This window comes from Aspergillus homomorphus, assembly GCF_003184865.1.
Source record: "Aspergillus homomorphus CBS 101889 unplaced genomic scaffold BO97scaffold_58, whole genome shotgun sequence".
NCBI lineage: Eukaryota > Fungi > Ascomycota > Eurotiomycetes > Eurotiales > Aspergillaceae > Aspergillus > Aspergillus homomorphus.
In genome coordinates this window covers 107948-135796 of record NW_020291944.1, presented here as the reverse complement: position 1 = coordinate 135796, position 27849 = coordinate 107948, and the positions used below count along the sequence as shown (strand labels likewise).

Below are 27849 nucleotides of genomic sequence, written 5' to 3'. Positions count from 1 at the left end.
CCTAGTCTTTTCGCTCGAATGCGGGAGATCGAATTCATGAAATTGGTAGAACGTGGACGTTGGTATCAAGAGCTAAGAATGTCACAAAGAGCTGGAGAGGCTCATGAAACCGTTCAATAGTATACAGGTCTGTCTGCTTGTCCAGGTCATGATTCAACACTGTTCTCTCAAGATGCGCCCCACATATCAGAACAATAGTTCGTGTTAGACTGGTGTGGCTTGACACCTCGCATTGCCGTCTCTCTGGGTTATTTGGGCCGACGAAAAACGTCCCCGGATTGGTTTTAACTGGCTAACTCCAGGTTATCAACCAATCGGTGTCCTAGCACTTGGCATGTCCCTGAGCGTGCCACATGGATAGTGTGCTGATGGCACTGATCTGGGATCGCTCGGATATCGCCGATGGTGGAACCGAGGGTCGATAGTTCCACCCGAAGTTTGGTGGGTAGAGCTTCCCCCTTTTTCAAGGCTGCTTTCATCCAAATATGGTGTGAGGGCACCAGTACAGTAAAGATTCCAGATGCAGTTTACGTGAACCAGTGTTCGCATGAGTTTGTAATTCGAATGGTATTTGCGCATAGTACATGAATGCAACAGACAGCTTCACAGATCTCTGATTCTGCCCGTGGAGTGTCACTGGCAGTCTGAACACCATCATTTAGTACGGTCAGTTGCTACTTCTTTGCCAGCCCCACTTTTCCAATCTCAGCTTCCTCATAGATTATTATTATAAGACGCCACATCCAGATCAGTAGTACGATTAAGGACGAACCAGCAAGCCCTGCGCCAGGGCCAGTCGATCGCGATGCCACTATCCTCACCAGTTAGCCGAGTACTCTAGCTCTAGTAAGACAACACAGAAAACCCACCTGGCCACATGAGATAGGTTTATATAGAGGCGGATGCTCATCATCGACGCAAGACGGCACGACCTGACACACAGATTCCGGATTGAATCCCAAGAAGAACGGCATCGAGTATCGCGACGTGCTCTGCCGGTTATAGACGCGATGCACGGTGGACCGGAAGCGGTTGTTGGAAAGCCGTTGCAAGAAATCGCCGATGTTGACCACTAGGGTGCCTGGGATCGGGCGCGCATCCAACCACTCATCGTTCGTGGAAAGAACCTGCAGGCCACCGGACATGTCCTGCCACAGCAGGGTGACGCATTGAATGTCGGTGTGCGAGCCGATACCCACATCCAGCTCTGCGTCGCTGCGGTTCGCAGCATCCGGGGTCCCGGGATAGTGCACATACAGGCCGTCTGCCCCTGGGTGCGTGACCAGGTCGTCGAAGTAGTCCTCCGGGAGGTTGAGAGCGAGAGCGAAGATCCGGATCATCTTGCGGGCGAGATTCAGACGCGCTTGATAGAAAGCGATGGTGGTCTCGCGGAAGCCGGGGAGATGGGCGGTGCCTTCCCATAGAGCGTTGTCGGGGTCATCGGCGGGTAGTGTTGTCGGGTTGGCTTGGGGATCGCGCAGCGGGTTATAGCGCAGGGAAAATGTCTCCTTCTGGTCTATAGTTGGTTAGTCTTATGGTTCGATGGCGGGTGACGAATTTTGAATAGTCTATCTACCCTTCGACTCTGTCTTGTTGATCTGCGTACTTCCAACTCCATGGAACCCATCCATTTGCTTCATTTTTGCGGACGCGACTTTCTGTTTGCCTTCTTCCGGCTGGTGGAAGAAGGCTTTTGCTTGGGAGAGAGCTTCCTGGATCAAGTCCTCCGGGATGCCATGGTTCTTGACGTAGAAGAAGCCAGTGTTTTCCGCAGCGGCGCGAATCTTGGATGCGAGATCCTTTCGTTCCTGAAAATCGCCGTCGATAGGGTTGAGATCGATGATGGGGATCTCATCTTCGGTGGGCAAACGTGGAGGCGCCGTTGACACGCGACGGTACTCTGGCCCAGTCAACGTCAGCAGTTCGACATGGGTGTATTGAGTCTCTGTCGCCATGCTGACACTAGAGTGAATTGAGTTCAGATCTGCCTCGGTTTCAAGGTAAAAGTTGGATGCAATTTGCCACGCTGAAGGTCGTATGCATGTGCAGGTGGTATGTATTTATCCGTTTCAGACTGACGCGGGGAACCCCGCCACGCCAAGCACCTCTCCGCAAGGCTGCCAGGGCATTTATCTGTGACTTACTGGTCACCGAGAATGCCAATTCTCCTTGGCGACCGATAAACTGATTGCGTCTGCCCTACCTGATAAGACGGATTCACCAATCCGAGCAGTCAGGTGGCCGCCACTTATCAGCGTTACACTGAACAGGGGTTCATCCTGGCCTCTTATCTACCGTCGTATTGTCATCCCTGCGTTACAGCTTGGCAAGGTGGCTATATAATCCTCCATCAAATCTCACCGGTGCGATCACACGCGTCCAAAATATGTCGCCGCTACTCTCGACCTTACATCGGAGGTTACTGGTGAAGAGTGTCGATCAGGATGGGAACGAGCGACCAGTTGAGACCCTTGACAATGACTCCATCCGCCCAACCCGCGCCAAAGATCGGACATGGACTCAATTCACCTATGTGATGTTCTGGTTCTCGGCGGTGGCTAATGTCAGCAATCTCTACGCGGCCTCCACCGGCATGACCATGGGGTTGACGATGTGGGAGAGTATTGCCTGTACTTTCGGCGGGCAATTTATGGCGGGATGTCTCATGGCGCTCAATGGACGCGCAGGCGCTATGTATCGCATTCCGTATCCGGTGCTCTGCCGCTCTAGCTTTGGCGTGTGGGGAGCATTGTGGCCGACCTTCAATCGCGCAGTCATGTCCATTGTGTGGAACGGGGTCAACATGACCCAGGGAGCGCAATGTCTATAGTGAGTTTGGCGAGCATCGTCATATGTGACATTGGCTGATTCGCGCAGTGTGTTTCTCCATGCCATCTTCCCCTCGATCGCCCACATCCCAGACCATATGGGTCCCAAGTCAGCGCTTACTTCGGCGCAAATGATCTGCTTCACCGTATATTGGTAAGTTGGATGCTTTGTGCAGCGACGACGGAATCATTCACTAATCCCAGCCAGGCTTATCAACTGCGCATTTCTGGTCGTACCAGTGCCCAAGATGAAGATGCTGGTCTACATTAAAGTAGTCGTCTACTACGGTGGAGCATTGGCCATGCTGGCATGGGTCGTCTCCCTGGCAGGCGGCTCACCCGCAGCTCTCCGTGCATCTTCGACCGTTCACGGACAGGAGAAGAGCTGGCTGATCTGCAAGTTCCTATGGTTGGGCCTGGCCAGCTGCGGGACCTTTATCTCTAATGCAGCAGACTTGCAGCGATATGCGCGCAAGCCCAGCGATGTGATTTGGGGCCAGCTCATTAGCTTTCCGCTGTCTGGGCTGCTGGTTGCAGTGCTGGGCAATGTGATCGCAGGCTCTAGTGAGAGTATGTTTGGAGAGGTCAGTATCTTGATGGGTTGATTGGCTGTATACTGACTTGCGTAGCTTATCTGGAATCCGATTACCTTCCTTGATAAGCTGATGGACGGCGATCGCTACACCCACGGCAATCGCACAGCCTGCGCTTTTATTTCACTAGCATTCATCTACTCGACCGTATTCTCCGCTATTTTCGAGAACTCGATCCCGTATGCTTCCCTCATGCCTTTTTTTACTCCGATCCTCAGCTAATGTATCCTCAGAGCCGGCAACGACATCGCCGCCCTGTGGCCCCGCTACATTACCGTGAAACGGGGTTTCTTCATCTGCGCCAGTAAGCCTTCCTCCCAAGTCTCAACCTCCTCCTCCAACACAATCCAAACTCCCTCAATCCCCCCAGATCAAACCTACTAACCCTAAGTCAGTCCTCTCCTTCGCAATCTGCCCATGGTACCTTCTCGCCACGGCCTCAATCTTCATAACCTTCCTGTCATCCTACCAAATCTTCCTCTCCGCCATCGCCGGCATCCTCATCTGCGACTACTACCTAATCCGCCGCGGCCACCTCCACATCCCAGCCCTGTACACCGCCGACCCAGCGGGCTTATACCACTTTCTATACGGTTTCAACCTGCGCGGCTTCGGCGCGTACATCATCGCCGTGGCACCGAATTTCTACGGCTTCCTCTCGCAGATGGGTGTTCGCGCGCCGCTGGGCATCGAGCGGTTTTACTTCGTTGCCTACCCCGTTGGTTTGTTGATTGCGTTCGTGGTGTTTGCGGCACTGTGTTATTTGTGGAGGCCGCCTGGATTTGATGCCGGTGTTGGCTGGATGGAGCCGGTGGATTATTGGGATGAGTTTGATGAGGTTGGTGGTGCTGCTGGGAGGGAGGATGGGGGTGGGTTGGAGGTTGTGGATGTGAGAGTTGGTGGAGTTGGTGGGAAGAATGGGGAAAAGGTTTAGGATTGGTCTGGGTTGAGGTGGTAGTGGGGAGGTTAGGCAGTTCAAGGTTGCTGAATTGATATTCCTTATAACAACAGATATCATTATCTTACAACGACTTAGCACAATAAATCTTCATCAAACTCATTGAGTAACACCAACCACCAATTACCACCTGGCCAACTACCAGGTCTCACAGTAAGGCCGAATGTCAATCTCATGGGTGAAGGACGACCTAGGCTGGGTATGTAGGAACCAGTAAGCCTCCGCAATCTGCATGGCATTATTAGTAAAAGAAACCCCGGTATCGCTGAAACAACATAAGAGCACCCACCCAGTCAGGATCAATCTTCGCATCCGGCTTGTCCTCGTTGTAACCCTTCGTTTGCTCCGTCGCGATTATGCCATCAATAATGGCATGAGCAACGTGAACGCCCTTGGGACCGAACTCACGCGCCAGCGATTGCGCCAGCGCCCGGATGGCGAACTTGCTCATAGCAAACGAACCTAGGCCGGAACCGCCCTTCAATGAGGCCGTTGCACCTGCGAGAATTAGCACCTGAGCCCCCCACAGCGTTGAATGTCATCTGATGGGACGTAGAATCCGTCCTTGGACCCTTGGCGACCGGTACAGTACATCACATACCAGTAAAAACGAGGGTGGGCGGGTAGCTCGATTCCGAGCTCTCCGTCGCGCGAAGCAAAAAGGGCAACACTGCTTTCGAGAAGTTCGTAGCCCCTCTGGCGGTCGATTCCAGGTCACTCAGAAACTCGGAGCCCGAGTCTAGAAAAGGAGAGCGGGAGAATTTGCCGGCGACGTTGAAGACGGCCGCTGCCACGGTCAAATTGGCGCCGAATTGGCTCTCGATTTGCTTCATGGTGGAGTCCATTACCCCGACGTTGGTCACGTCGGCTGGAATGCCTATGGCGGATCCTCCAGCTTGATTGATGCCTTGGACGAGGGGATCGAGACTTGATGGACTGCGCGCGAGCAGCACCACTGGATAAGCCTTGGCGAAGCGGCGAGCGATTGAGGCTCCGGTTCCGGGGCCTGCGCCTGCGATAATGGCGATTGATTTGGACAGCTTGGATGCCATCGTTATTGGCTCTCAGAGTTGAGTCTGCGCGAATTGTTGGAGGAGTAATTGACCCTTTGCTTCGAGTGCAGCGTAATGATGCTGTGTTCTGGAGAAAGTTCTTTCCGCTAACTATCTAATCATATTCTTGACGTAATCATCTGGGGGGCTCGCGGAATGTGCTGGATTTCTGACTAACCATCTCGGGCTTGATTTCAACTCCGCGACAAGCGTGATTACTAAGGGCTTTTAAAGCAGCCACAAAATGCAGGCTTGCAGCAATACGAGAGGGATTACCTGATCTCGGCTTTCTGAAGACGCGAGCTGACTCATGAACAACCCCGCAGTGGGCTGTGCCCATTTTCCATTCACAGGGACCATCTTCCCCAGAAAATACGATCTTGGTATAAATAGCCCAGTAGGATTGACTGTAGAAGATAGCAATAAGCTTACACAACACCTTCTCTGTGCTACAGGATCAACACAAAACCATCATACCTTCAATTTTTCTCTACACAAAGACTCACCAACATGTCTCAAATCCTGACCGTCTTTGGAGCCACTGGCAATCAAGGTGGCTCCGTCATCAAGTCTATACTTGCCGACCCAGTCCTGTCGAAACAGTGGAAGATCCGTGGAGTCACTCGCGACACCACCAAGCCAGCTGCGCAGGCATTAGCCGCCAAAGGAGTTGAACTCGTTTCGGTAAGGCTGTGCTCACCCTACGCACTGAATCCTCGTAAGTCATTAACACACTCTGACAGGCCGATATGTCCTCCACCGAGAGCGCTCTAGCCGCCGTCACCGGAGCCGACACGGTATTCCTGGTGACCAACTTCTGGGAGAGTATGAGCCGCGAGATCGAGGTGGCCCAAGGCAAGGCCGTGACCGATGCGTGCAAGATCGCCAATGTCAAGCACCTCATCTTCTCATCCCTGCTGGATGTCACGAAGATCAGCAACGGCCGCCTTCCTAATCTTAGCCACTTCGACAGCAAGGCTGAGATCGAGCAGTATATCCGAGACAGCGGCGTTCCAGCGACATTCGTCCTGGCGGGTCTGTATACGACCAACTTCTTCGAGATGTTGAACAAGCAGGGTGATGTGTACACCTTGGCCTGGCCGGTTGATATGGACAAGGCGCAGGTGCCGTTGTTCGATCCTGCTGAGGATACTGGTATGCGTCCTCATCGTTATTCCGTTGAATGAAGTGTGGTACTCATGATCTTGATTGCAGGTAAATTTGTGAAAGCAGCCATCAAGCACTTCCCAGCGACTGCTGGTCAACGCATACTGGCGGCAGAGGAGTACTACTCACCCCGCCAGATTGTAGAGGAGTTCCAAGAAGTCACGGGCTACAAGGCTCAGACCGCTCAAGTCCCTGCAGATGTGTTCAAGTCGTTCCTGCCAGAAAATATCGCACAGGAGATACTGGAAAATATCCTGCTGCTTGAAATCCCGGGGTATTATGCCGGCGAGTCTCTCGCCCCATCGCGCAAGCTCCTCGATGAGGATGACAAGCCCACCACATGGAAGGAGTTTGTGGCGCGCAACAAGGGGAAGTTCTGATGACTATCATGGATTGTTAAGTTATAGTATGTGAATTGTTATTTATTTTCCTAGAAAAGGTGGTATATATCCCCCCCCCAGTGAGATATACCCAGACAACAAATTGAATCAATCAAGTTTTTATTATGTCGTTAGAGACGCGACTGCTTAAAAGTCAGATGTGGATGAGTCGCTGCTTGTCCCATCATGCCTGTAATCAGCATCATACAGTTGATCATCCGTTTCGCCACTACCGTCTGTCTGGTAATCCTGATCACCCGCATCAACATCATCCGTGTTGTTGGTCTTATCATCGGACATATCGTCTGATTCATCCAAAGTGCCGGAATCCCCATCCGAAGTATCAGATGGATCCGATGGATCCATTTCACGGGAAGTATCGACTGAGCCAACTTGTTCATGCTTGACATCGCTTGACCTGGGTGGGGCATGAGGCTGTTCATGTTTGACAGCATCTGCGCCGTGCGCATCTTCAACCCGTCCACCTTTGACACCAGCGGAGATGTCAGAACCAACTGATGTATCCGTCCGGTCACTTGAGACATCATCCGAGACATCCATTTTCTCATACGCATCATCCGAGTTCTGAGAACCACCCACTTGCTCAGAGGCGTCATCAACCTCTTCTCCTGCACCATCAGTATTCACGCACCCACCGAATAGTTGCCCACCAAGACCCCGTTCGACCAGTCTGGTGAACCGCACCACCACCCCGAGCCTGCTCAAGAGCACTCCCCCATTGAACGCCTCCACCCACCGGCCCCAGACTCGCAAAAGACCAATCCGCATAAGCCGGAACCTGCTCTCGCAGTATAAAGCCTATCTCGGCCGCCGAGTCATCCAGCCGATTGGCCGCTTGCTGCATCGAAGCTCTAGCTGCCTGCAAGACCGTGACGGCTTCTTGCAAGCCATCCGTTGCCCCAGGGAGTCTCGGTCTCGGCCGTGTTCCCCCTGGGTTAGCTTGCATGTAGTCGCGCACTCTCCTTGCATGCGATACCTCGGCTGCGGTGAATTGTAATACTGCACTCATCGTCCGGAAGAGCCTCGCCCGTTGATGATATTCTTGCGCGGAATCTGCGTTCGACATCTCAAACTTTCGATAAAGGACACAGTGTGATCCAGTGCGGGTGAATATGTAAGAGTATCGAACGGAAAGGAGGAGGGAGGGGGGTGGTAGTTGAAGGGATGTCGATGGGTTTACGAGATGCAGACCCCGTTCTATATAAGGGCTGTCAGCGCAGAATGATCATGCTATGAATGAAAATTTCGGCCTTCTGAATCTGAAGAGCAAGCAGTACAAAGGATTCCCTGATTTCTTCAATGGAGCTTTTTAGAGCTCACTTGGAAATCAATGAACCTGATCAACTCGGTCGGGACTCTCCGCCACGCTGATGGCAGAGTTGTATCCGCGACTCAATGTTTCTGTACCAGATACAGCAGGGATTCATTACTGCAGAATGTACTACAGGTGGCTGCATATGGCTCAACTCGGTGGTTTCTCACATATGCATCTGATTTTCTCTATATAACTTCATTTCTCTATGAGCTTTGTGCGTTCCTGGTGAATAGTTGCTTCAACGAAGCATCCCCATAGTTTACTACAATTGGGCAGGCTCAATCACGTAATTACACTGTGAATGAGATTGTATATGACGCAGGCGAAGAGTGTTGGGAAAGGGCCACAGCACAAATCCCCTGATCTAAAATTAGCTTGGTCAGATCGAGAGTAGCCCCTAGTCATGCTGGTCTCTTCTGCCGGCCTGTAGATCGCGTATAGAGCTCAATGGTAGACGCACGGTTGCTGCATACGCCGGCTAATGCTCGATCCACTGGGCCACATAATATCTGGTTTTCCTCTTGCTTGAAATTGTTATTTACTGAATCTCCAATAATTTGTGGCTTTATACCTTTTCTATTATTTGTTCATGATAAAATATGCCACACACGTGTCATTGACGAGCTGATGTGGGAGTACGTGGCTCATAGCCGATAAACGCCCTCAAGTCATCGTCGAATCACCGAGTATATCAGTGTTGGTCACCCCCCTGCTCATCTGTTGGCTCAGGCTCACCTTCAGATTGTGCGGTAGCATCGGTTGCAGGGACCGGTTGCTCGATATCTTTTAAGAGGAATGCCAAATACTCTCGAACCTCGTGATACAAGCTCTCTTCTTCATCCGAGACGTTATTACTGTAGAATTCCATCGCAAATTGATCCCACGATATTGACTTGGTTGGTCAATTCGACGAAACTGCATCTGCAGATGTTATGCCTGTCATAGATGCGCCAGACATCCTGCTCGTCGTCCGCCTTCTCCATGTCTTCCAAGAGAAGCCCAGATGCTTCTAGATTCTTCCGGCATTTGGCCAGCAGGTCCGCCACTTTAATCTGGTCAGCCACCTGTGGGGCTCGCTCTTGGAAGCGCCGCAAACTTTCCAGCACTTGTTGCTCGTCAGCGTGTTGCGCCTCTGTCTTCTCCTGGAGCTGCTCTAGCAGTGATTTGTCCAGTTCGTCCAGCATTTTCCAGATGCGGCAACTAGCCTGTACTTCCAGGTAGTCACGTTTTGTAGCTCGATTGACGAAAGGGCAGGCTGTTGGTATTGGGGTAGGTCAGGTCGCGTGTTGGTGTCGGTGGGATTTGAATATGATCCGGACATGATTTTCATCCTTTATATATACGGAGCTCTGCCTCGAGTGAAAGGCCACGAAAAGTCGATTTTCATTGTAAGGCTGGGCAATGCGAACATAACAAAGAGATTTCAGGCCATTTTCTCTGGGCCTTTCCGAACCATGAGCTAATGTCCGCTGGCTTACGTGTATTCGATTAACATGTACTGTGCAAGCTACATTGTTCAAGAAGATGTGTATAAGCCCCGTTCATGAGAGAATAAAGAAGGTGCGGACCTAATTGTTGAAGAATACCCTCTACTTCGATTAATCCGGGAGAGGAGCTGTTTAATCAGAGACCCGGGACATGCTTGTACCCACATTCATGATAAGCAAAACGAGGAGAGGGCCGGAAAGCTAATGCTAACTGGAGTCTATCGTAATCTGTGCAGCAAACTTGTTATTCTTTGCCTTATCTTCGTATACACAACGATATCAGAGAGTCATCAGTGACTTTGAAAAACTTGGCTTGTAGTGGTGTATGTATAGCTGAATATGTGGGATCCGCTTAATCCCGTCTAATCAAGCTCTTCTAGCTTATACTGATAGATTGATCATATCATTTGTTTTCCGCGGGAATTCTGCTTTTCCTCTCCTTGCGCTTAATTTGCCGCCCAAGTCGGGTGTACAAGTATAGATGCATAGTTCGAATTACATAATGCTGGATAAAAAAAACTAGCCCGGTAATCTTGCTTCTAGAGTTTGAGCTTTAGCGCTAGCCTTGCTATGGTCTTTACGATTGGGATAGAGGTACTGGAATAGCAGTAATAGTAAGCAAGCAGTAGGAAGGGTTTGTGATTTACCGTGTTTTAGTAAGTGGAAATAGTGATAACAACTACAGACACAGCACCAGGATTCTCTCAGGGTCTTGCTACAATGAGACATCGTTGAGAATCATAGAAAGTAATGGATTACAGCAATATTTCGTGAGTAAATTGATATAAATACCTATATATGCTATAACACCCGAGAGCACATAACTGGGGCGCATGGAGACTATCAGAGACAAGTGATGTTCTCCACACTCAAGCCAAGGGGTGAGCATCATAACTATCAAGCAGCCGCTTGCGTAGCCGCTAAGCTAGTAGCTTAAAGCAGCTCGACCGTGGCATACTCATCAAGGTCACTTCCAGCTTCCATAGCCTTGAAAGTCGCTTCATCAACCTCCGTCACATGGACCGTCTTTTCATTTGCTTCCAATTCGGCCACGCGCTCGGACAACTTCTTCACCTGAGCCTCTAGCAGCTGCACTTGCTCCCCATTCTCTTCTATGGAGCCGACGTATTCTTCCAGAAAATGGCACAGAGCGATATCTATGTTCACTTCATACTCTGAATGCACTTTTCGCTGGTAAAGGAACTCCCTCATCTTCGCGCAGACTGCTAGCACGAGCCATGCGATTGTCCCTGCGCAACCTATGGTAGTGAAAAGCACACAGATACAGTCGTCAGACATCTTCGGGTTGGAATCGGAGCCTCGATGCTTAAATTATCACAGTCGAAAGAGGGAAGATAGAGGCGATGAGGGGTGGTGTTGGAGTCTTTGTAATTGTAGTGCGTTGGGGTGGACAGAAATTAGGCATGCTGGCGAACCTTGGACTTAAATAGAGCAGCGGACACTTGCATGTGGCTGAAATAAAGATAGCTTAGGACAATGAAAATTTAGCTGTATTAAAATGGGATAACGAAGCTAACGCAGAGACAATCAAATGCACGGTGTGATTAAAGTAAGATAAAGTGTCTTCCGCTTTGTGTACCGGGAGTGTTCCTGAGCAATTCTTGTACTCGGCTATTCTATGTTGGCTTCATGGATAAAGCTTTGATGATATGGACAATGAGCATTGTTGAAGATAGTATATTCTCTTTGTTACCTTTCTTTCTTATTCACGAACATTATTTACAGACACTGGAGTGTGAAAGGCGTGGGCACTGAGTTCTATGTTAGACTATTGTCTTTGAATGAGTGCCCATCGCATTTTTTACCAAATTAAATTGTAGATATAGGTTAGATCGAGGTAGCTTATTAATCTTGACAGGCGCTCGTTACTTGATCAAAGAATGCGCGTCGCACGGGTTTGTGGTTAGCCAACCCAATAGCCTTGCTTGAGGGACTGAGAGATATAACATCAAAGACAAATGAATCAAACCATCTTTGTACAGCAGCTGTGAATGTGCATCACAAGTCCATGTCAGAATTTCTTAGAGAATATGGCATGATTTATTGCTGTCCACTTGTGATTTCATTGTTCCATTCTGCTAGGTTGACCGTCTCTGTTCGATGCGTGCTATCGTTGGTAGTCATTGGTAATGCAGCGAGGATAACTCCTGTGTTTTCTGGTTCTGCCTTTCGCGTGAACAATGCTCTGCATATAATATGGGCTTTCGACGATGTTCAGTCAGGCAACGGACTTACCGTGTCACTCAGGATTTTCATACAGGGACGATTGGTGGCTGGCACCAATTCTGAGATTATGCCAGCGAATAGCGCCAATGCCATCAGTAGCACCGGTGTTGCGGAAGCTGCCGCCCTTTGCACCACCTCAAAAGAGAACAGCAGCAAGCGACGACAGTTCGGGATCTGATACATCGACCTTCCCATCTACTTGCATCCTTCACTATTCCCGGTAAGAATACATCACTGTTGGGTTCTCTGCACAACCACGAACAGCAAATGATCATTCAGCTCATACGCTACCCATAGTACCAGAAAAGTCCGTTCGCCGCGATCAATGCAAGTCCTCGGATGGTCCGCTCGCGCGGTGCCGGAGCTTAAGACACTGGAGATGCGGGGTAAGCGTATCAACTCGTCTCCCAGACAAGCGGATTTAACAACGGAGTTATAGCTAGGGTGAGGGGTAGCCTACTTACGAAAAGCATCCTGACAAAGAACAGTGTTTGGTGAACAGCGGTGCATTGAGTCGGGGCGGACTAGGGTGCTTGGGCCTTTTTTTTGTTTGTCTTTTGATGGATGCTGACAGGGTTCTTGCTGACATCAAAGAGCGAGATTTGCTAAGAAGAACAGGGATAGATTAAGTCATACTAGGATAGTCTAGCTTTACTAAACATCAAATTCAAAGTTGAGACAGAAACGAGCTTAGGACCTATTATGAACGTAGTAAGTCAGTCAGTCTGATGGCAGGTGTGCAAAGCGACCGCTGCGGGTGGCAACGCTGCTTCCACGTGCGGTCGGGTATCGTGCCGAGTGAGTCTGTGTTCCTTGCACTCGCTGCTCACAGTCAGCCAGCATAACGCTTTCAAGGATCATAACTAGCTACTTATGTTGTGATTCTGCTCGGAAACGATCAACCTACACGAGAAATTGTGGCCAGACCAGCGCGAGAGTGCAGCAACTGGTCAATTCAGTCTTGAAAGTGGGCCACTGACTCAGTGGGACCGGGTAAGTCCTGAACAATATCTCCCATAGGCTGCAGACAAAGCACTGAATCAGCGTTTCCTCCCCGGCCTCTGCCCTCAAATCAGATCCATCATCGAAAAGCCTGAAAACTGGGCCCTTAACGCCTATCCCCGTCCAACACATCTGCTGCTTGGCTTCACTTGCATGTCTGCAGCCACTTGACCAATCAGATCTGGGGATGGCTGCTCCGGCATTCGACATAAAGTCTTGTGCACATGCACAAGGTGGTTTCCAGCCGAAATCGCCGATAGCTCCTGGGTTTATGCATTGGCTTTATGCGGCCGACCTTTTGGCCCCGTCAACAGCTCATTTTATAAGAAACAGGTGTCGCTGTGCTTGGGCCTGCTGTAAACACTCTTCCGCTCTTTATCTTTCTTCTTCTGGTACATACTTAATTCTGTGGTAGTTCAGTCTCCTTCACCTTACTTGCCGCTCGTTACACTCACTCCTCTTATCACTATCTAACAATCGTCTTCAATCTAATCTCCATAGCAAAGAATCTCCGATTCGCGGAACATCCGGCCTCGAGGGATGGACGACATCGAAAGCCAACGGCGTCTTTCGGAGAAATCCGCATACTCGGGCACATCCAACGACCAGCCCACGCTAACAGAAGAAACACCCGCCCCGGCCACAGCGACACCACCGAAACCGCTGTTCCCTGAAACCGATCTGAGTCGAGGCATTGTGGGGTGGGATGGGCAGGATGATCCTCATAACCCCCAGAACTTCGCGAATGGACGCAAATGGGGCCTGCTCGCCCTGATCAGCTCCATCACCTTCATCTCGCCTCTCGCCTCGAGTATGTTCTCGCCCGCCGTGGGATACGTCGGGAAGGACTTCGGCGTGTCTAATGAGTATTTGCTCTCTTTCAGTGTCACGATCTTCCTACTGGGGTATACAGTATGTGCGACTACAAACCTCATCCTGCGCATCGCTAATAAGCAAACTAGGTCGGTCCTCTCTTCCTCGCCCCGCTCAGTGAGATCTACGGCCGTCGCATCGTCCTCAGCTGTGCCAACTGGTTCTTTGTCGTCTGGCAGATCGGCTGCGCGCTTGCTCCCAACATCTCCGCTCTGATCGTCTTCCGTCTTCTCGCCGGTATGGGCGGTGTAGGCAGTCTCACACTCGGTGCCGGCGTCATCGCCGATCTCTTCCCCGTCGAACAGCGCGGAATGGCCACATCCATCTGGGCCCTCGGGCCGCTAATCGGCCCCGTCGCCGGACCCATCGCCGGCGGCTTCATCGGCCAGACCATTGGCTGGCGCTGGGTATTCTGGATCCTGCTGATCGCAGGCGGAGCGATCTCCGCGGGCATCGAGGTGCTCAACCGGGAGACCTATGCCCCCGTCCTCATCCGATGGAAGACGGAGAAACTCTCCAAGGAATTGGGCCGATCCGACCTACGCAGCGCGTACGACAAAAGCGCGGCACGGCCCAGTCTAGGCGAAGCGCTCAAACTAGGTCTCAGCCGACCGCTGCTGCTGCTCTTCAAGTCGCCAATCGTGCTGCTGCTGTCGATCTATATGGCGTTCGTGTACGGGCTGCTGTACCTGTTCTTCACGACGATCTCGTCGGTGTTCCAGGAGGACTACGGGTGGACGACAGGGATCTCGGGACTGGCGTACCTGGGAATTGGGATCGGATTCATGACGGGGCTGGCGCTGATCGCGTTCACGAGCGACCGCATCGTGGGCAAGCTGACGGCGCGCAACGGTGGCGTCTTCGAGCCCGAGATGCGTCTCGTCACTATGATCTTCTTCTCGTGCATCCTGCCCATCAGCTTCTTTTGGTACGGCTGGTCCGCCAAGTACCACGTCCACTGGATCGTCCCCATCATCGGTATGGCCCCCTTCGGCATCGGCATGATGGGCATCTACATGCCTATCCAGACCTACGTCATCGACTGCTACCCTGCCTATGCGGCGTCTGCGAACGCGGCCCTCACTGCCACGCGCTCGCTGGTCGGTGCTCTGCTCCCGCTGGCGGGCCCGGCTATGTTCCAGGCGTTGGGCCTGGGATGGGGCAACTCGTTGCTCGGGTTCATTGCTGTCGCGTTTGTGCCTGTGCCCATTCTGTTCAATCGGTACGGGAAGGTGGTTCGCGAGAGGTTTCCTGTCGAGCTGGACGGGAGTGGCAAGAAGTAGGTAGGTTGCGAGTTCATGCTTGGGCTGGAGTTGATGTGGACAAGAGTGAAAAATGCTATAGAGTGAATAGAGGCCGAATAGACATGATTAGTGCTGGTGTTCGGTGTCAACATGCGTCGTGCCTCGGTCGTGGCTTCCACTGCTCGTCTTCGAGTTCTCACGCGACATAGAAGCTTGTAGAAAAAGGAGTATCGTAGTCTCAGCTCATGTGGGTTCACAATTCATGGAAAACTTAAGAACCAGAAACTTGGAGATGGGGGAAACGAGCGGGAGTTATAGGGAGCGCGATACGGCAGCCACGAGGATCACTGATGCTATTACATACAAGGAACCTTGAAGGAACATACATGCCCCGAGGAAGGAGCTGTGGACCATACTAAGGATAGAGTGAATAAGTACATATATGATGCAGGAAAGGAATGCTCTTGGGGAATCTACGTCTCTGGCTTCTCCCGGGGCGCCAATATAATAAATGTATCAACTTGCTCCAACAGAAGTCATAGTCAAGTAAGCGGACTATACACTTCATTCCAGGCGGTACAAAGCGAAAGAAGAATAAAGATAGGTATATTCAGGGTCTATCCTATATGTTTAGATTGCACTCAATGTGCAAGCGCTACACCTCCCACTCCTTCCGAAGCAGCTCTTTCCAAGCCTCAAACTCCATCTCCTCGCCATCCACCACCACCGCGCCCTTTGCCACCGGCTGCGGGCGTGGTGGCACATACACGAAGCTAGACACGTGGTTGCCGCTGCACCGATTGATGGCCATGGTGCCCTCGGCGAGCATCTTGGTGCAGTCTGCACAGAACGAGTCGAAGCAGATGGTGCACAGCGAGATATCATCGGGAACCGACCATTCACGGTGGCACGGCCCGTCGCATGTCCACAGACGCAGCTCATCCTCCTCCTCGTCCTCGTCGGCCGTCTCGCCGTCGGCCTTCTCCTCGCGCGCGCCCATAGCGTAGGCCACAGCAAGGATGCTCTTGGTGTCGCCGGCCGCCAGCAGCGCCGTCAGTAGATTGATCAGCCCCATCTGGTCATTCTCCGGGTCATCGTCGGACAAGATCTGGATACCGGCCTTGATGACCGGCCGCACCAGGGCGCGAGCCTCGCTGTGCTGCCCCTTCAGCCGATGGTAGACCGCGAGCGCGAGCCCCGATGCGCTCTGCAGGATGTACGCGAACGAGTTGCCGTCGCACTTGACCTGCGCCACCAGCTTCTCCAGCTTCGTCGCTGCCTCGTCCGCCTCGGGCGTGTTGGTCCCGGCGTTCACGGCCTCGGCAAGATAGTGCTGCGACAGCCGATGCGCGGCCTGCAGCTTGATAAGCCCGATCTGGGTCTCGTCCGCGGACGAGACATAGGTGTTCATGATCGCCTCCCACCGCTTCACTGCCTGGGCCTGGTCATGCAGGAACTCGCTGTAGATGCGCGCCAGGCCCAGCTCGATGTTGGCCGCCGTGACGGTCTTCAGCGCCCTGCGGGCCGTGCGGGCGGCCACCCGCCACGCTTCAACCATCAGGCTGAGCGTCCCCGTCTCCAACGCCGCTGCCAGCGCGAAGTTCAGGAACGGGTCATCGCAGTCGCTGTTCAGCCATACTGTCTGCGTCAACCGCGAGTAATCCTCGTCCGGGACCGGGGTGTCGGCTAAATGCCTTAGCAGGTCAATGATGGCTTGATGTTCGTGGGCCTTGTGATAATGCTCCAGCAGCGCGTTGATGCAGGTGTTACAGTACGGGGTGGATTGGTATGCCTTCGCGAAGCATTCATGCCATTTGTCCAGATTGCCCAGCTGTTTGTAGCTATCGCCTAGTCGCTCGAGGATGGCGTGGATCCCCAGCTTCAGGTCCATCGCCTCGGGAGCATCTGCGATCGCCTGGGAAATTAGCTTCGCGGCTTCCTCGTCGTATTCGATCGCCTGCTGGTAGTTATGTTGCAGTTTACAGGTCATGGCCATCCCCGGCCTGGTTAGCCACTCGTTCGGGTCGAGCTCCAAGGCCTTGGTGAAGTACTCCAGCGCCGAATCGAGATGTCCGACCTCGCGAAGAGCGATGGCACAGCGTCGGTACCACAGCGCGGTCTTCTCCATTCCGCCGAACTCAGCCGCCTCAATCAACTCCGCAGCGCTGGGGTCAAACGTTTCCAGAAAATCGACCTCTTTTCCCTTTTGGAGGCTCTGGTAGCTCCAGACTACGGCGGCAACAGGACAGGCATTCCACGTCTTCTCGCATAGCCACTTTTTGGCACAGAACATGACCACCGGCTCGAAGGTGGTGATCGGGTCTGCTTCAGTGGCAGAGATGAATCCACGCTCCTCCTCCGAGAGAGAGGCAACCACCTCCTCGTCCTCCCACCACTTCCGCACCGACCGGATGCTGGCGGTGGTGAAGGACCATGCCTGACGGCCGATCCACACGGCCATCACTTCCTCGGATCGGAGCACGGTGAGCAGCAGCTGTGCGATTTTTTTCCTGTCTTCAAGCGAGCATTCCGAGGGGGTGGTGCTAAGAAGATGATAGACCCAATTCTGCGCCGCATGGGTGAGCATGGCTATGGAATCATTTGCTTTGTCCGCTAATGTACTATCCGCGAATAGACGTAGGAGGGTCTTGAGGACGTGGGCTTTGGCCTCCCGATAATTCACTCCTACCGCCAGATGATCTTCTCTGGCAGATACCTTGCCCTCGGTCTCGTCACGGAAGAAGTCCCCGATGAAGGCATGGCAGAAGGTGACGGTCGTCGTCTGCAGATCGGAGTTGAAGTCGGTAAAGTTGTCCACATCCTCGAACGCCTCCTCGCTCTGGTCGGCCTCGTCATCCGATGCGTCGAAGATGCCCGGCTTAGTCGAAATGTTCTGCAACTCCGCCGTCGTGAGACTGTCCTCTCGGTCGAGTGAGAAGAAGGATGCGAACTGTCGACGAAGCGCACCTTCTAGATAGATCATGCCATCACCTTCGGGCGATTTCAGTCGGAGTAGATCGTCGACGAGGCCAAGGGTGAGCGGCTGTTGCGAGCACGCCACCCATTGGAGGATCTCGTTCAGGTACTCGAGCTCCTCCTCGTTGGAGATCATCGAGAAGTTGGCGAGCACGTGGCGCAGAATCTCTTTCAGACCCTTGGGAGGGTCGTCAAGGGCTTTCCGCATGCTGCTTTCGTTGCGCTTCTTCACCAGCTCCTGCAACATCAGATTGACCCACAGAAACATGCCCTCCGCCCCGGCCGACAACTTTTCTACAATCTCCTGGCGCAGCTTGGCCGACACCCGGCGCAGCACCACCGACTTCTTGATGCTGGCGTGGATGTACTGGTTAATGTCGTCCGAGTTCTTCTGCGTCGTCACGTGGATGGTCGGAACCTCCACCTCGAGCCCTTCCAGCAGCTGGTCGCTGATATGGGGCCGCCCCACGATCGCCAGCTGCAGACGCACCGCGTGCGGGCTGTCGTACAGATCCTTGGCGAGGCCTAGGAATCGCTTGCGCTCTTCGTCCGAGGCTTCGTCCACTGCATCCAGGAGGATGTACACGCGCCCGTCGACGTTGGGCTTCTTGAGGAAGTAGTCAACAAACAACCGCCGCCACGCACTCTCCAGACTGTTGATCATTTCGTATCGCTCAACGCTCGCGATGTGTCGCTGATACACGGGATCGCTCTTGCTGATCTGGAAGGCGAGATCGCGCAGGGCCGCATGGATGGAGCGGGTGTCGGGGTTATCATCTTTGAAAAAGAAGTACCCCACGGAGACAAGCGATGTGCTCTGCGTCCCCAGGGTATACTGTTCGCGCAGCAGGCTGATGATGTTGGTGGAGAGGTACGATTTGCCGGCGCCGGGGTTGCCAGACACGAAGATGACGGGTGTATCGCGGCGTAACCAACTCTGGAAGATCCCCTCATGTCGCACCCAGTCGCCGGTGCCGGGAATGCGCGCCTTGTTGATCTTCTCGTACCAGTCCTGGGCGTAATCCGTCTTGGAGGGCCGCAGGATCTGCGCGACCAGATCGTGTAGCGTCTTGTCGCCGTCCTGGGCTCTCTCGCCGGCCGACACCACCAACGTACTCAGCATCTCCTGCACCTCGGTAACCTGGTAGCTCATCTGCTGCACCGTCATCCCGGTCTCCGTGACCGTCGCGTTAGTGCTGGTGACCGTGACGGCGAGTTCGTCGACGACGCGGCCGGTGCGTTTCGATTCAGTCAGGGTCTCCGCGCCGACCAGCCGCGCCTCGACGCTGGTCAGCTTATCCAGTTTACCCATGGCGGCTTGGATCGCATCGTTGCTTCCGAGGAGGATGTTGCGGGTGAACTTGAGCAGACGGCCGCGACGGATGGCCTTAGTTGCTAAGGCGAAGATCTCGAGCAGCGTGACCAGGATATCGGCGAGCTTATCGCTCAGGGCGTCCGAGATCGCTTCCTGGCTGTAAGCTTTGAGTCGAATCGTGAAATCCTTTGATGCAGTTAGCAGACACCGCCTAGCAAGCGTCAACACCCCACAATTGCCGAGTAGGGTGACCTACCTTCAACGTTCCCATCAGCCCCTGAATCGCATCATACGAGGTAGAAACCCCCTTCGCAGCACCCATCAAATACGTGACCGCACCAAAGACCAAACTACTAGGCGCGAACACCATCGCGGCGCCCCCAGCCGCGAGGTTCCCGAACAATTCCACAGGAACCAGCGCAGCCTTAAGCACATCAAAGAGCACCCCGCGCTTCTCGCGAAACTCACTGAACTTGGCATTCTGCACATCGATCGCACTAATGAGATCATTAACACTCCGAATGGAAGCCAGGACCTCGACATCGAGAGTCTCATCCGTGATCTCGCGGTATTTCTGAATCGCCCGGTCGTAGATAGCGGGTATCTGGTTTTTCGGGCCCGCCATGACGGACAGCTATAGTCCCGATTCACGGTGCCTGACTGACTTGAATTGATGGAGGGGTGTAGCATTGTATTTAAGACTGATGATCACGGGTCAGCTGAGGCGGGGATGTCAGCTTTCAGTACAGCGATAAGACGACAAGGCTGTCTGTCTCTGTCACACAACCTCATCCGGCCCCACTCAGCTGAAGACTGTTGCGGACACTTCCGCTGATTAGGGCTGAGCCATTGGTGCTGCTGTTCCCGTCTGGTCCACTTATACGAGGTACCTTACCTAGATAGATACAATCATACAATGTACTGTACTAAGTAAGATGCAGGGGGGATAAATCCAATCCAATCGGATCTGATCTGATCAGGCAGGGGGCGACCGGGGATGTCTGTGCGTGTTCAATGAGCGATCAGGAGTGTGCACTGTGCAGGGGCATACCTAACTAGAGTACTTAACTGCTGCCTTACCAAAGTAATGACACCGAACCAGATGAGACGACCAAGCAACAAAGCATTTCAGTAATGTGACAACAAGAACAGTGACAACTTGGTGCTTTTGGGATAACCATAGTCGTACTCTCATTTTTCCCACTGGTACCGATAGAAAGATTTGGAGTGGCCTTGCTGCGGTACCCAGTATTCGCGGAGAGTTAGTCTCTCGTCCCTGCCTTAGCTTCCTCCAGTGCCAACAGAGATGACGCCACCATCTGCATGTAACACATATTCATTGCGGAAAGAAGTTGTCTCTTGAAAGAAAAAAGAGAAAAACATACAACAGAAGGGATTCGCTGGTGGTCACCCACCCAACTACTAACCTCCCGGCGTGTGGCTTAAGTACGGCTGAGCGGACGGGAAGCCCTGTTTTCCACACCCTGTGGTCGTATGTGCTAGAGTTACCTTCTCTACGCATTATATCGAGCAAAAAGAAAAGAGAGAAAAAGGACCATCACCATCGATCAAGTGGGTATATTGCAGCATGTACCACTTTTCGTTATATGAATTTATGTATCCTCAATTCTTTTTCCAGTCTAATGGTCCAGACTCGGAAGCAAGTAAGCTGCAGCGGTGCTGCTCACTCAGAGACTATAGCCCGGTAAAGGCGCTCCACCTTGTAGTTTCCGCGCAATATATATTTAGCAGCTGGGAATATGGTAACGTTCACAGCAATACTGATTTGTGCCAGTTCTCACCACTTCGTGGCATTCCGTTTAATCTCTCAAGACACCTTGTTCATCGGCTCAGTGACATGAAACTGAGCTGGGTGAAGAGAGGATTCACCACTCTCGCACTACTCCCCAGTACACAGCTGAACTTCATCTTATGTAGGTCACCGTACGACAATCATTCCCCTGAGCCAGGCAGCGCATCCAAAGTAGGCCAATGAGGTTTCCGGGTTCCAATCCTAACCGATGCAAGCATGCTGACACTCTGCTCATAAGATTCCGACAGCCCATTGTTGGGCTGGGAGATCCGATCCTGCGACGACGAACCGTCAATCCAAACAGAAACCTGAACTCGCGGTTCAATGCTCCGGTAATCGAATCGTTCTCGCCCGACTCGTCCCCGTAGCTCGATGACATAAAGCTCAGGCTGGGCGCCTGTCTCGCCAGGCTACCCAAACTGTACTCGCCATCCTTGAAAACCGGCCAGATGGGGCCCCTGCTCTCCATGGAAGACGAACCTCCACCCAGCGACGATGCATGCTGCCCACTGGAGTCTTCGCCGGACGAGAGCAAGTTCTTCACACCCTCTTTAGCCTTGCGCTGTGCAAAGCTCTTCGCCCCTCTCTTGACGGCCTTGACAGCTATCTTCTTCACTGCCTTCCCCGTGAGCTTCTCCCCCCCTGACTTCGCGGCCTTCATGATAGCTGCCGACCCGGCTCGACCCAGCGCCTTTTTTTCGCGCTGAAGACAGCGGTCTTCAATCCCCACTTGACTGCTTGTTTACCGAACTTGCCCCCTAGCCCACCGATTGCTCCGCTCAGCGCGCCGCCGCTGATACTGGCCCACGTGATTTGATTGCCTTCCACCAGGTCGCCCAGCGCACCCGCCGTGACTTCGACAGCAACCCCAACCGCCACAGCCACGCCGACCTGCACCTCCAGGCTTGCACCACCGGTGAGAACCCCGAGTGCAATGCTACCTGCGACGTCAGCGATGGTCGTGATTAGGTCCTTCCACCCGAACTCTATGCCGAAAAGACTGAAATAGCCGCTGGGATCCAGGCGGGTGATGGGATCGTCCAGGCAGTGGACGTAGGAGTTGACCTCGCCCGAGGTGAAGGGGCTCCAGGGATCATCGACCTGGAGCAAGGTACAATCAACCCCAGTTGTTGATTATCTGTCTTCGTATCCGAATAGTTGTTGTCGGTAGGTCCTGCCGTACCAAGCAGAACATATTCTGTTGCCGCTAGGGCCGGACGAACTGTTTTCAATGCGCATTGTAGGCATGCGAAAACCCTGCCCCATAATAGAGAAATCTAGATCTGGTACGCGAATAGTATAACTAATGCTACTGCCTGGGCTTGCATATCATCCTAGAAGATTAGGTGAGAGAGCAAGACTGTCACGGGTTCCTAGAATTTATGCCCGTGGTAACTTGACAACTGATCATCCCCTGATTGATCTAGCTACAGAATGCCAGAATTCGTTCAATTCTTCAACAAGATCCGATGTGGTGTAATGGTCAACATCGCTGTCTCTCACACAGCAGCTCGGGGTTCGATTCCCCGCATCGGAATTTTTTTTTGTCCTTTTCCTTTTTCATGGCCATCTTGCGAGTTGAACCGGTGGAGATGCAAAAGTCTGCAGCGGGTCTCGGAGATGTGGTTTGTGCGCGGGACTACCACTTCATCGGGCCCAATCGGAACCCGACCAACTGCCGTGGACCCAGCAAAGAGTTTCAATGTTTATCTGAGGTGGGTGGTGTCGAAGAACACATTGATCATGTTGGTTTCGTTCATGAATGCGCCAGGCAGGACCTCTCGTCTGATCTTTTAGGATGATATGCCCCCAGACATAAATAATACCCTATAGCATTCACAAAACAGATCTAGAGTCCTTTGCTATAGTTTGCGAAGAATAACTCGAACTAGTGAAAAGATGTAAATCCAAAAATCAATGCAATGATGTCTCTCTCCATGTACCAATTGATGTAGCAATTATGGCAGCGGACTGTTATGATGTGGGTACAGATTTATTTATCTGCTTGAACTACTCAGCGTCGAAAGGGAGATCATCTCTTCATCAAATAAGCAGCCACCCGTATCTGAATTTCTATGGCATACACTAAGGCTTTCAAAATTGTAGGGAAGATGTTATCACTACATTGCGTATAGATGTAACCGCTTTTTTGAGGCCGAATGTATTGTGTGTCAGCGTATTATATCAGGGATTGTCTACAAAGTTTGTTATATCAAGTATGCATTAGAGTGTTGTATATATGAAAAAAGTCAATATCAAGGTTAGTATAAACCTTGATACTACAGCCTTACTCGGATGGCATAACAGGGTGGTTATCTATACGAGAGGTAGGTAATTATAACAACTTCACAGATTTAACAAGTCCGGCCGAATCCTCCGTCTCCGAAGCACTCGTAATGCTAAAGTTACTCAAACAGTACCAATTTCCTATATGACTCAAAGACACAAGCAAAAACACAATCGACTAAACCCCAATCAAACCCCTGCTCAAGAACCCCTCTCCTCCAGCGCCCGCCGCAACGTCTTCTGAAACCCAAAAACATGCTCCGCCGACAGCTTCGTATAATGCGCGCCCCCAACATCATGGAACCTGGGCTCCGACCGCGCAAAGTCCCTCCACTTTACCAGATGCTCATCGTACCACTCGCGCTTTGAAGAAGCCACACCGACAAGCGGGACACAGTAGAAGCAATCGATGGCTCCCACCGACCCCGATGGCTCATACTCGACCGCCATACTCTGCAACCCGAACGCAAGACACGCCCATTTCAGCAGCGCCGGCCGCGAGAGCGCCAGCTCCGCTAGCCGAGTCGCGTTCGCATTCTCCCAGACGATCTCAGCGCCTGCTCCTTCGACGTATCGTCCGTCATCGTAGTCGCGAGCTCACTCGCGCGCACCTCGCTGATCAGGTCCAGGAAGTACGCGAGGTGGAGTAGACATTGTCGGAAGTCCAACTGGCGCATCCGCGACCGGATGTGCGGCGGGAGGTTGAACGAGCCTAGAAAGCCCACGGTATCGCCGGTTTGCTCGAGTAGCTTGCTGGTTTCGAAGGCTAGCATCGCGCCGTATGAGTAGCCTGCGATCGCGTAGGGGCCGTCCGGCTGTGTTTGCTTGATTGCGGTGTGGTATGTTCGCACTGCTTCGTCGATGCTGGTGAATGGTTCCTCGGACTCGTTAAAGCCGCGCGCCCGTAGTGCAAAGACGGGTCGGTCTTGTATGTATTTCGCCAGATTCAGAAAGACGAGAACCTCGCCGACGCCGGGGTGGATGAGCCAGAAAGGCGTCTTGCTGCCTTCGTTGTGCAGGACCACTACTGGGTTGTGAAGTTGGGGTGCGGGGTTCTGCAGGTCTCGAAGGGAGGCGCTGGGGGCTCGGATGGTCTGGTTCCTCAGTAAAGTGATCATCGGGATCTCCTGCGACAGGCTGAGACGCTCTTCGATGGCCTTCTTGAGCTTGATCAGCTCGATGGAGGTGACGCCCTGGTCAAGGAGTGGACTTTGGACTCCGAAATCCTGGTGCTCGAGCCCCAGGCAGTCAATGAAGATGGGGAGAAGTGAAGATCCAAGCTCATCTGCAGGAGCTACCTTGGTTATCTTTCGATAAATCTTCACCATTTTGATGTTGAAGTCCTGGTATGGCTTGTACTCGCCTCTCTCGTAGCTGGCCTTGATATGTGCGCGAGATAGCTTGCCCAAGGCGGATTTCTGGAGGAGGGGCTTAGAAAGAGGAATTACATGTGACCGTGCACCAGTGCAAATCATCAAAGTCTTGGAGATGGCGTCCGTTGTTTGCACGCGGGCATCCATGTCATTTGGTTGATATGTCGGTAAGTAGACCAGATAGATCTCTTCGGTATCACCTCCCGGGGGTAAAGAGCAGAAGCAACAGTTGTAGCTTGGCACGAGGCCTGGAATACTCCTTGGGTATAGTCCTTTTGCCATGTGAACGGCAACATCCTCATTCGATGCGATGAAGTCAAGTATTGCCAAACTGAGTTTCAAAGCCATCAGAGTATGACGAGGTGGCGGCGAGGGGAGTTCCAGACTTGAGAAAAAGTTGTTGTTGCTGTACAGCACATTACCAGCAAGACAAAGTCTGAGCTGGCCGTAGGATAAACCCTTGATATTTTCATTATTGTCATCATCTTTCTCGAGTTCAGCGACTGCCTCTCGATAAACATAATCCAAAGCTTTCAAAGGAGCCACTTACGCATGCATCCTCAGTCTTCTGATTGGGTTTATCATACCTTGGTCGGGAAGAGAGCCACTCTTTAGACTTCCTCGGGGAGGCTTCAGAGTGAATCCAGAACGATGACAGGAAGTTTTTTAGACTGATTTTATCCGGGCTCCTAACACCTATGGTCAGAAGAAGACATCCAGGGTGAAACCTATCGGTCACATGAGAATCTGCACATGAGTGATCAATAAACTGAAGCCCATGACTTCCAGTGAGTAAATCACCACTCCAAGTTCCATCGGCAGTACAGAAATTCCGTTGCAAAGATAAATCACGGTGTAAGATTCACAATAAGAGAGCCATGTAGTGAATGAGCCTGAAGACAAACGTCATCAGCAGAGTGTTACCACCCCGGAAATCACCTCATCCTGTCCCAAGGACGTTGTTACTGTAGGATAATAAATAGAGCTTCCAAGCCCTTCACATCGAACATCACGATCTTAACCTCTTCCCCATCCCAAACGTCTTTCTCCTCTTCAAGAATTTTCTTGGCCTGACACATCTTTTCGTTCGTTGCAACTCTCTCGTTCTCAAACCCCCACGCATTCTCAACATCTTTCCTTTCGTAAACATTCTCTCGTTTCAACTCAACCCCAGGCTCAAGATGTCCGCGGAACAGGAACCAGCCAACAACAACGCGACTCCCACTCTGGGCGTAGCCGACGGACGTACCATCGACCTTCCACTGCGATCGATGTGTCAAAGCCCTGGTGACTCACGTCGCCTGCTAGACCTCGCAGCCTCCATCAGCACCGCAACAACCAAGATGGATGCCTATCTCAAAGAGCGCAACCTTCCATATCCTTCGTTCGAGCCCAACGCCCCACAGACTCTACCTCGTGAGCTTCAAGATGCGAAAGACTCAATCCTGGACGCGGCTTCCGAGCTCCATGACCTGCTCACTGACCCGTTGACTGCCTTCTTCGAAAGCGCGGTAAGTAACGGGACCCTTCCCTTTGACGTCGAGAATGAGACTGAGAGTAACTTTCCCCAGCCCGTCGGCTTCATGAGCTTGATGTTGATTCAACGCTTCGGTATTGCGGACCTCTTCGGACCCGAAAAAGAAATGAGCTTCGCGCTCATCGCAGAGAAGACTGGGCTGAGCGAGGGGGTGGTTAAGAATACTATTCGTCATGCGATGACCATGCGCGTGTTTCGCGAGCCTCGGAAGGGGTTTGTCGGGCATACTCCGCGGTCTATGGCGATGAGAGACGGTGACATGGCTCGGTTTATGGAATTTGCTATGGAAGAACTGACACCTGGTGTTTTGAGTGTAAGTGTGATCCTGTGCTTGAGGTACGAGTTGTAGGACAGACTGATCGTCCTTCGCAGGCCGCCAAAGCGTGCGAGAAATGGCCACAGTCGGGTGAGCCTAACCATACCGTGAGTACTGGTGTCCACTTGCATTCCAACTTCGAGACTTATCCATCCGTTCAATCAATGACTTATGTGTATATGATAAAGGGGTTCTCCCTTTCCCAGAACACAGACTTATCGCTGTACGAGACTCTTGCGAAAGATCCAGTGCGGGCCGCTCGCATGGCCAATGCAATGCACGTGTGGGCCACCAGCGGAAGCTATCCAGCCTCGCGGGTTGTTAACGAGTACGACTGGGGTCGCCTAGGAGCGGGGACTGTTGTGGATGTCGGAGGCTCACGCGGACACGTTGCGGTGGCTATTGCGTCGAGGTTCCCCTCGCTGAAGTTCATGGTGCAAGACCTCCCAAGCACTATAGCCGGAGCCGAGGCAGACCTTCCCCCCCAGCTCGCCGATCGCGTCAGCTTCATGGCCCACAACTTCTTCCAGGAGCAGCCCGTTGTCGCTTCCGCGTACTTCTTTCGTTGGATCTTCCACAATTGGTCGGACAACTACTGTATCAAGATTCTCCGTGCTTTGATTCCTGCATTGAGACCTGGAGCGCTGCTGATCGTGAACGAGATTTGCATGCCTGAGCCAGGAGAGATTCCGGTGTGGAGAGAACGATTGGCGCGGTATGTTGCCCTTAACCCATGGATGAAAATGAGAGTGGGAGCTGACTGTGTTTTACAGGACCATGACCTTGGGTATGATCAGCATGTTCAACTCCTATGAGCGGGATCTCGATGACTGGACCCGACTTTTCCAGAAAGCGGACCCACGTTTCCAGTTTGTCGACATTCAGCATATCACAGGCACTGAAATGGCTCTGATTGAAGTCAAATGGACTGGAGAGTAGACAAGTGTCTAATGGTTCAGGCCAGGGAGCACATCGAAGACAAACCTGAGTCAAGGATAGGAGGATAAGGATGGCAGAAATGGATTCGCATAGACTGGGATATCGACCAAGGTCTAAGATGGCATAC

General features: G+C 52.4%; 12 protein-coding genes and 1 non-coding gene across 13 annotated transcripts; 5 read left to right on the top strand and 8 right to left on the bottom strand.

The window, feature by feature from the left end:
- Positions 1-689: 689 nt before the first annotated feature.
- On the bottom strand, positions 690-2010 carry BO97DRAFT_446582 (isopenicillin N synthase family dioxygenase). Its single transcript, XM_025698667.1, has 3 exons — positions 1577-2010; positions 870-1516; positions 690-811 (listed from the first exon to the last, which is right to left on the bottom strand). The coding sequence occupies exons 1-3, from the start codon at positions 1953-1955 to the stop codon at positions 761-763; spliced, it is 1077 nt and encodes a 358-aa protein (XP_025546976.1). The 5' UTR covers positions 1956-2010; the 3' UTR covers positions 690-760.
- Positions 2011-2382: 372 nt separating this feature from the next.
- On the top strand, positions 2383-4355 carry BO97DRAFT_399298 (nucleobase cation symporter-1 family protein; the record flags this gene model as incomplete). The annotated part of the gene is made up of 6 exons (XM_025694235.1): positions 2383-2829; positions 2878-2982; positions 3037-3412; positions 3458-3600; positions 3655-3725; positions 3817-4355. The coding sequence occupies exons 1-6, from the start codon at positions 2387-2389 to the stop codon at positions 4353-4355; spliced, it is 1677 nt and encodes a 558-aa protein (XP_025546975.1). The 5' UTR covers positions 2383-2386.
- Positions 4356-4391: 36 nt separating this feature from the next.
- On the bottom strand, positions 4392-5517 carry BO97DRAFT_399295 (NAD(P)-binding protein). Its single transcript, XM_025694234.1, has 3 exons — positions 4981-5517; positions 4669-4877; positions 4392-4607 (listed from the first exon to the last, which is right to left on the bottom strand). The coding sequence occupies exons 1-3, from the start codon at positions 5429-5431 to the stop codon at positions 4518-4520; spliced, it is 750 nt and encodes a 249-aa protein (XP_025546974.1). The 5' UTR covers positions 5432-5517; the 3' UTR covers positions 4392-4517.
- Positions 5518-5803: 286 nt separating this feature from the next.
- Positions 5804-7073, top strand: BO97DRAFT_481018 (NmrA/HSCARG family protein). The gene is made up of 3 exons (XM_025700794.1): positions 5804-6115; positions 6175-6586; positions 6647-7073. The coding sequence occupies exons 1-3, from the start codon at positions 5942-5944 to the stop codon at positions 6976-6978; spliced, it is 918 nt and encodes a 305-aa protein (XP_025546973.1). The 5' UTR covers positions 5804-5941; the 3' UTR covers positions 6979-7073.
- A 52-nt stretch (positions 7074-7125) lies between these two features.
- Positions 7126-8065, bottom strand: BO97DRAFT_428971 (uncharacterized protein; the record flags this gene model as incomplete). Its single annotated transcript, XM_025697339.1, has 2 exons — positions 7126-7607; positions 7666-8065. 2 exons carry the CDS (start codon positions 8063-8065, stop codon positions 7126-7128), a joined length of 882 nt encoding a protein of 293 aa, XP_025546972.1.
- A 940-nt stretch (positions 8066-9005) lies between these two features.
- BO97DRAFT_428970 (uncharacterized protein) lies at positions 9006-9498 on the bottom strand (the record flags this gene model as incomplete). The annotated part of the gene is made up of 2 exons (XM_025697338.1): positions 9006-9206; positions 9271-9498. 2 exons carry the CDS (start codon positions 9496-9498, stop codon positions 9006-9008), a joined length of 429 nt encoding a protein of 142 aa, XP_025546971.1.
- A 1236-nt stretch (positions 9499-10734) lies between these two features.
- BO97DRAFT_428969 (uncharacterized protein) lies at positions 10735-11100 on the bottom strand (the record flags this gene model as incomplete). Its single annotated transcript, XM_025697337.1, has 1 exon — positions 10735-11100. One exon carries the CDS (start codon positions 11098-11100, stop codon positions 10735-10737), a length of 366 nt encoding a protein of 121 aa, XP_025546970.1.
- A 2242-nt stretch (positions 11101-13342) lies between these two features.
- Positions 13343-15302, top strand: BO97DRAFT_446578 (MFS transporter). The gene is made up of 2 exons (XM_025698666.1): positions 13343-13962; positions 14013-15302. The coding sequence occupies exons 1-2, from the start codon at positions 13591-13593 to the stop codon at positions 15204-15206; spliced, it is 1566 nt and encodes a 521-aa protein (XP_025546969.1). The 5' UTR covers positions 13343-13590; the 3' UTR covers positions 15207-15302.
- Positions 15303-15781: 479 nt separating this feature from the next.
- Positions 15782-20105, bottom strand: BO97DRAFT_408716 (NACHT and TPR domain protein). Its single transcript, XM_025695926.1, has 2 exons — positions 19715-20105; positions 15782-19644 (listed from the first exon to the last, which is right to left on the bottom strand). Exons 1-2 carry the CDS (start codon positions 20081-20083, stop codon positions 15823-15825), a joined length of 4191 nt encoding a protein of 1396 aa, XP_025546968.1. The 5' UTR covers positions 20084-20105; the 3' UTR covers positions 15782-15822.
- A 1184-nt stretch (positions 20106-21289) lies between these two features.
- BO97DRAFT_462583 (uncharacterized protein) lies at positions 21290-22466 on the bottom strand (the record flags this gene model as incomplete). Its single annotated transcript, XM_025699426.1, has 3 exons — positions 21290-21988; positions 22018-22372; positions 22455-22466. The coding sequence occupies 3 exons, from the start codon at positions 22464-22466 to the stop codon at positions 21384-21386; spliced, it is 972 nt and encodes a 323-aa protein (XP_025546967.1). The 3' UTR covers positions 21290-21383.
- Positions 22467-22736: 270 nt separating this feature from the next.
- BO97DRAFT_t259 lies at positions 22737-22808 on the top strand. The gene has a single exon. It is a non-coding gene; the product is annotated as a tRNA-Glu (tRNA).
- A 950-nt stretch (positions 22809-23758) lies between these two features.
- On the bottom strand, positions 23759-24885 carry BO97DRAFT_462581 (thioesterase domain-containing protein; the record flags this gene model as incomplete). Its single annotated transcript, XM_025699425.1, has 2 exons — positions 23759-24072; positions 24159-24885. The coding sequence occupies 2 exons, from the start codon at positions 24883-24885 to the stop codon at positions 23759-23761; spliced, it is 1041 nt and encodes a 346-aa protein (XP_025546966.1).
- Positions 24886-26201: 1316 nt separating this feature from the next.
- BO97DRAFT_438103 (S-adenosyl-L-methionine-dependent methyltransferase) lies at positions 26202-27722 on the top strand (the record flags this gene model as incomplete). Its single annotated transcript, XM_025697897.1, has 5 exons — positions 26202-26441; positions 26502-26780; positions 26840-26890; positions 26972-27498; positions 27557-27722. 5 exons carry the CDS (start codon positions 26202-26204, stop codon positions 27720-27722), a joined length of 1263 nt encoding a protein of 420 aa, XP_025546965.1.
- Between the last annotated feature and the right edge of the window lie 127 nt (positions 27723-27849).

Coding starts and splice junctions, on each gene's coding strand:
- BO97DRAFT_446582 (XM_025698667.1), bottom strand. CDS start 1,955: ATGGCGACAGAGACTCAATACACCCATGTCGAACTGCTGACGTTGACT. Junction 1,517..1,576: donor CAACAAGACAGAGTCGAAGG/GTAGATAGACTA, acceptor AACCAACTATAG/ACCAGAAGGAGACATTTTCC. Junction 812..869: donor AACCTATCTCATGTGGCCAG/GTGGGTTTTCTG, acceptor TGGTGAGGATAG/TGGCATCGCGATCGACTGGC.
- BO97DRAFT_399295 (XM_025694234.1), bottom strand. CDS start 5,431: ATGGCATCCAAGCTGTCCAAATCAATCGCCATTATCGCAGGCGCAGGC. Junction 4,878..4,980: donor GCCCACCCTCGTTTTTACTG/GTATGTGATGTA, acceptor TAATTCTCGCAG/GTGCAACGGCCTCATTGAAG. Junction 4,608..4,668: donor CGAAGATTGATCCTGACTGG/GTGGGTGCTCTT, acceptor AATGCCATGCAG/ATTGCGGAGGCTTACTGGTT.
- BO97DRAFT_481018 (XM_025700794.1), top strand. CDS start 5,942: ATGTCTCAAATCCTGACCGTCTTTGGAGCCACTGGCAATCAAGGTGGC. Junction 6,116..6,174: donor AAGGAGTTGAACTCGTTTCG/GTAAGGCTGTGC, acceptor ACACTCTGACAG/GCCGATATGTCCTCCACCGA. Junction 6,587..6,646: donor CGATCCTGCTGAGGATACTG/GTATGCGTCCTC, acceptor TCTTGATTGCAG/GTAAATTTGTGAAAGCAGCC.
- BO97DRAFT_446578 (XM_025698666.1), top strand. CDS start 13,591: ATGGACGACATCGAAAGCCAACGGCGTCTTTCGGAGAAATCCGCATAC. Junction 13,963..14,012: donor TCTTCCTACTGGGGTATACA/GTATGTGCGACT, acceptor TAAGCAAACTAG/GTCGGTCCTCTCTTCCTCGC.
- BO97DRAFT_408716 (XM_025695926.1), bottom strand. CDS start 20,083: ATGGCGGGCCCGAAAAACCAGATACCCGCTATCTACGACCGGGCGATT. Junction 19,645..19,714: donor GGCTGATGGGAACGTTGAAG/GTAGGTCACCCT, acceptor ACTGCATCAAAG/GATTTCACGATTCGACTCAA.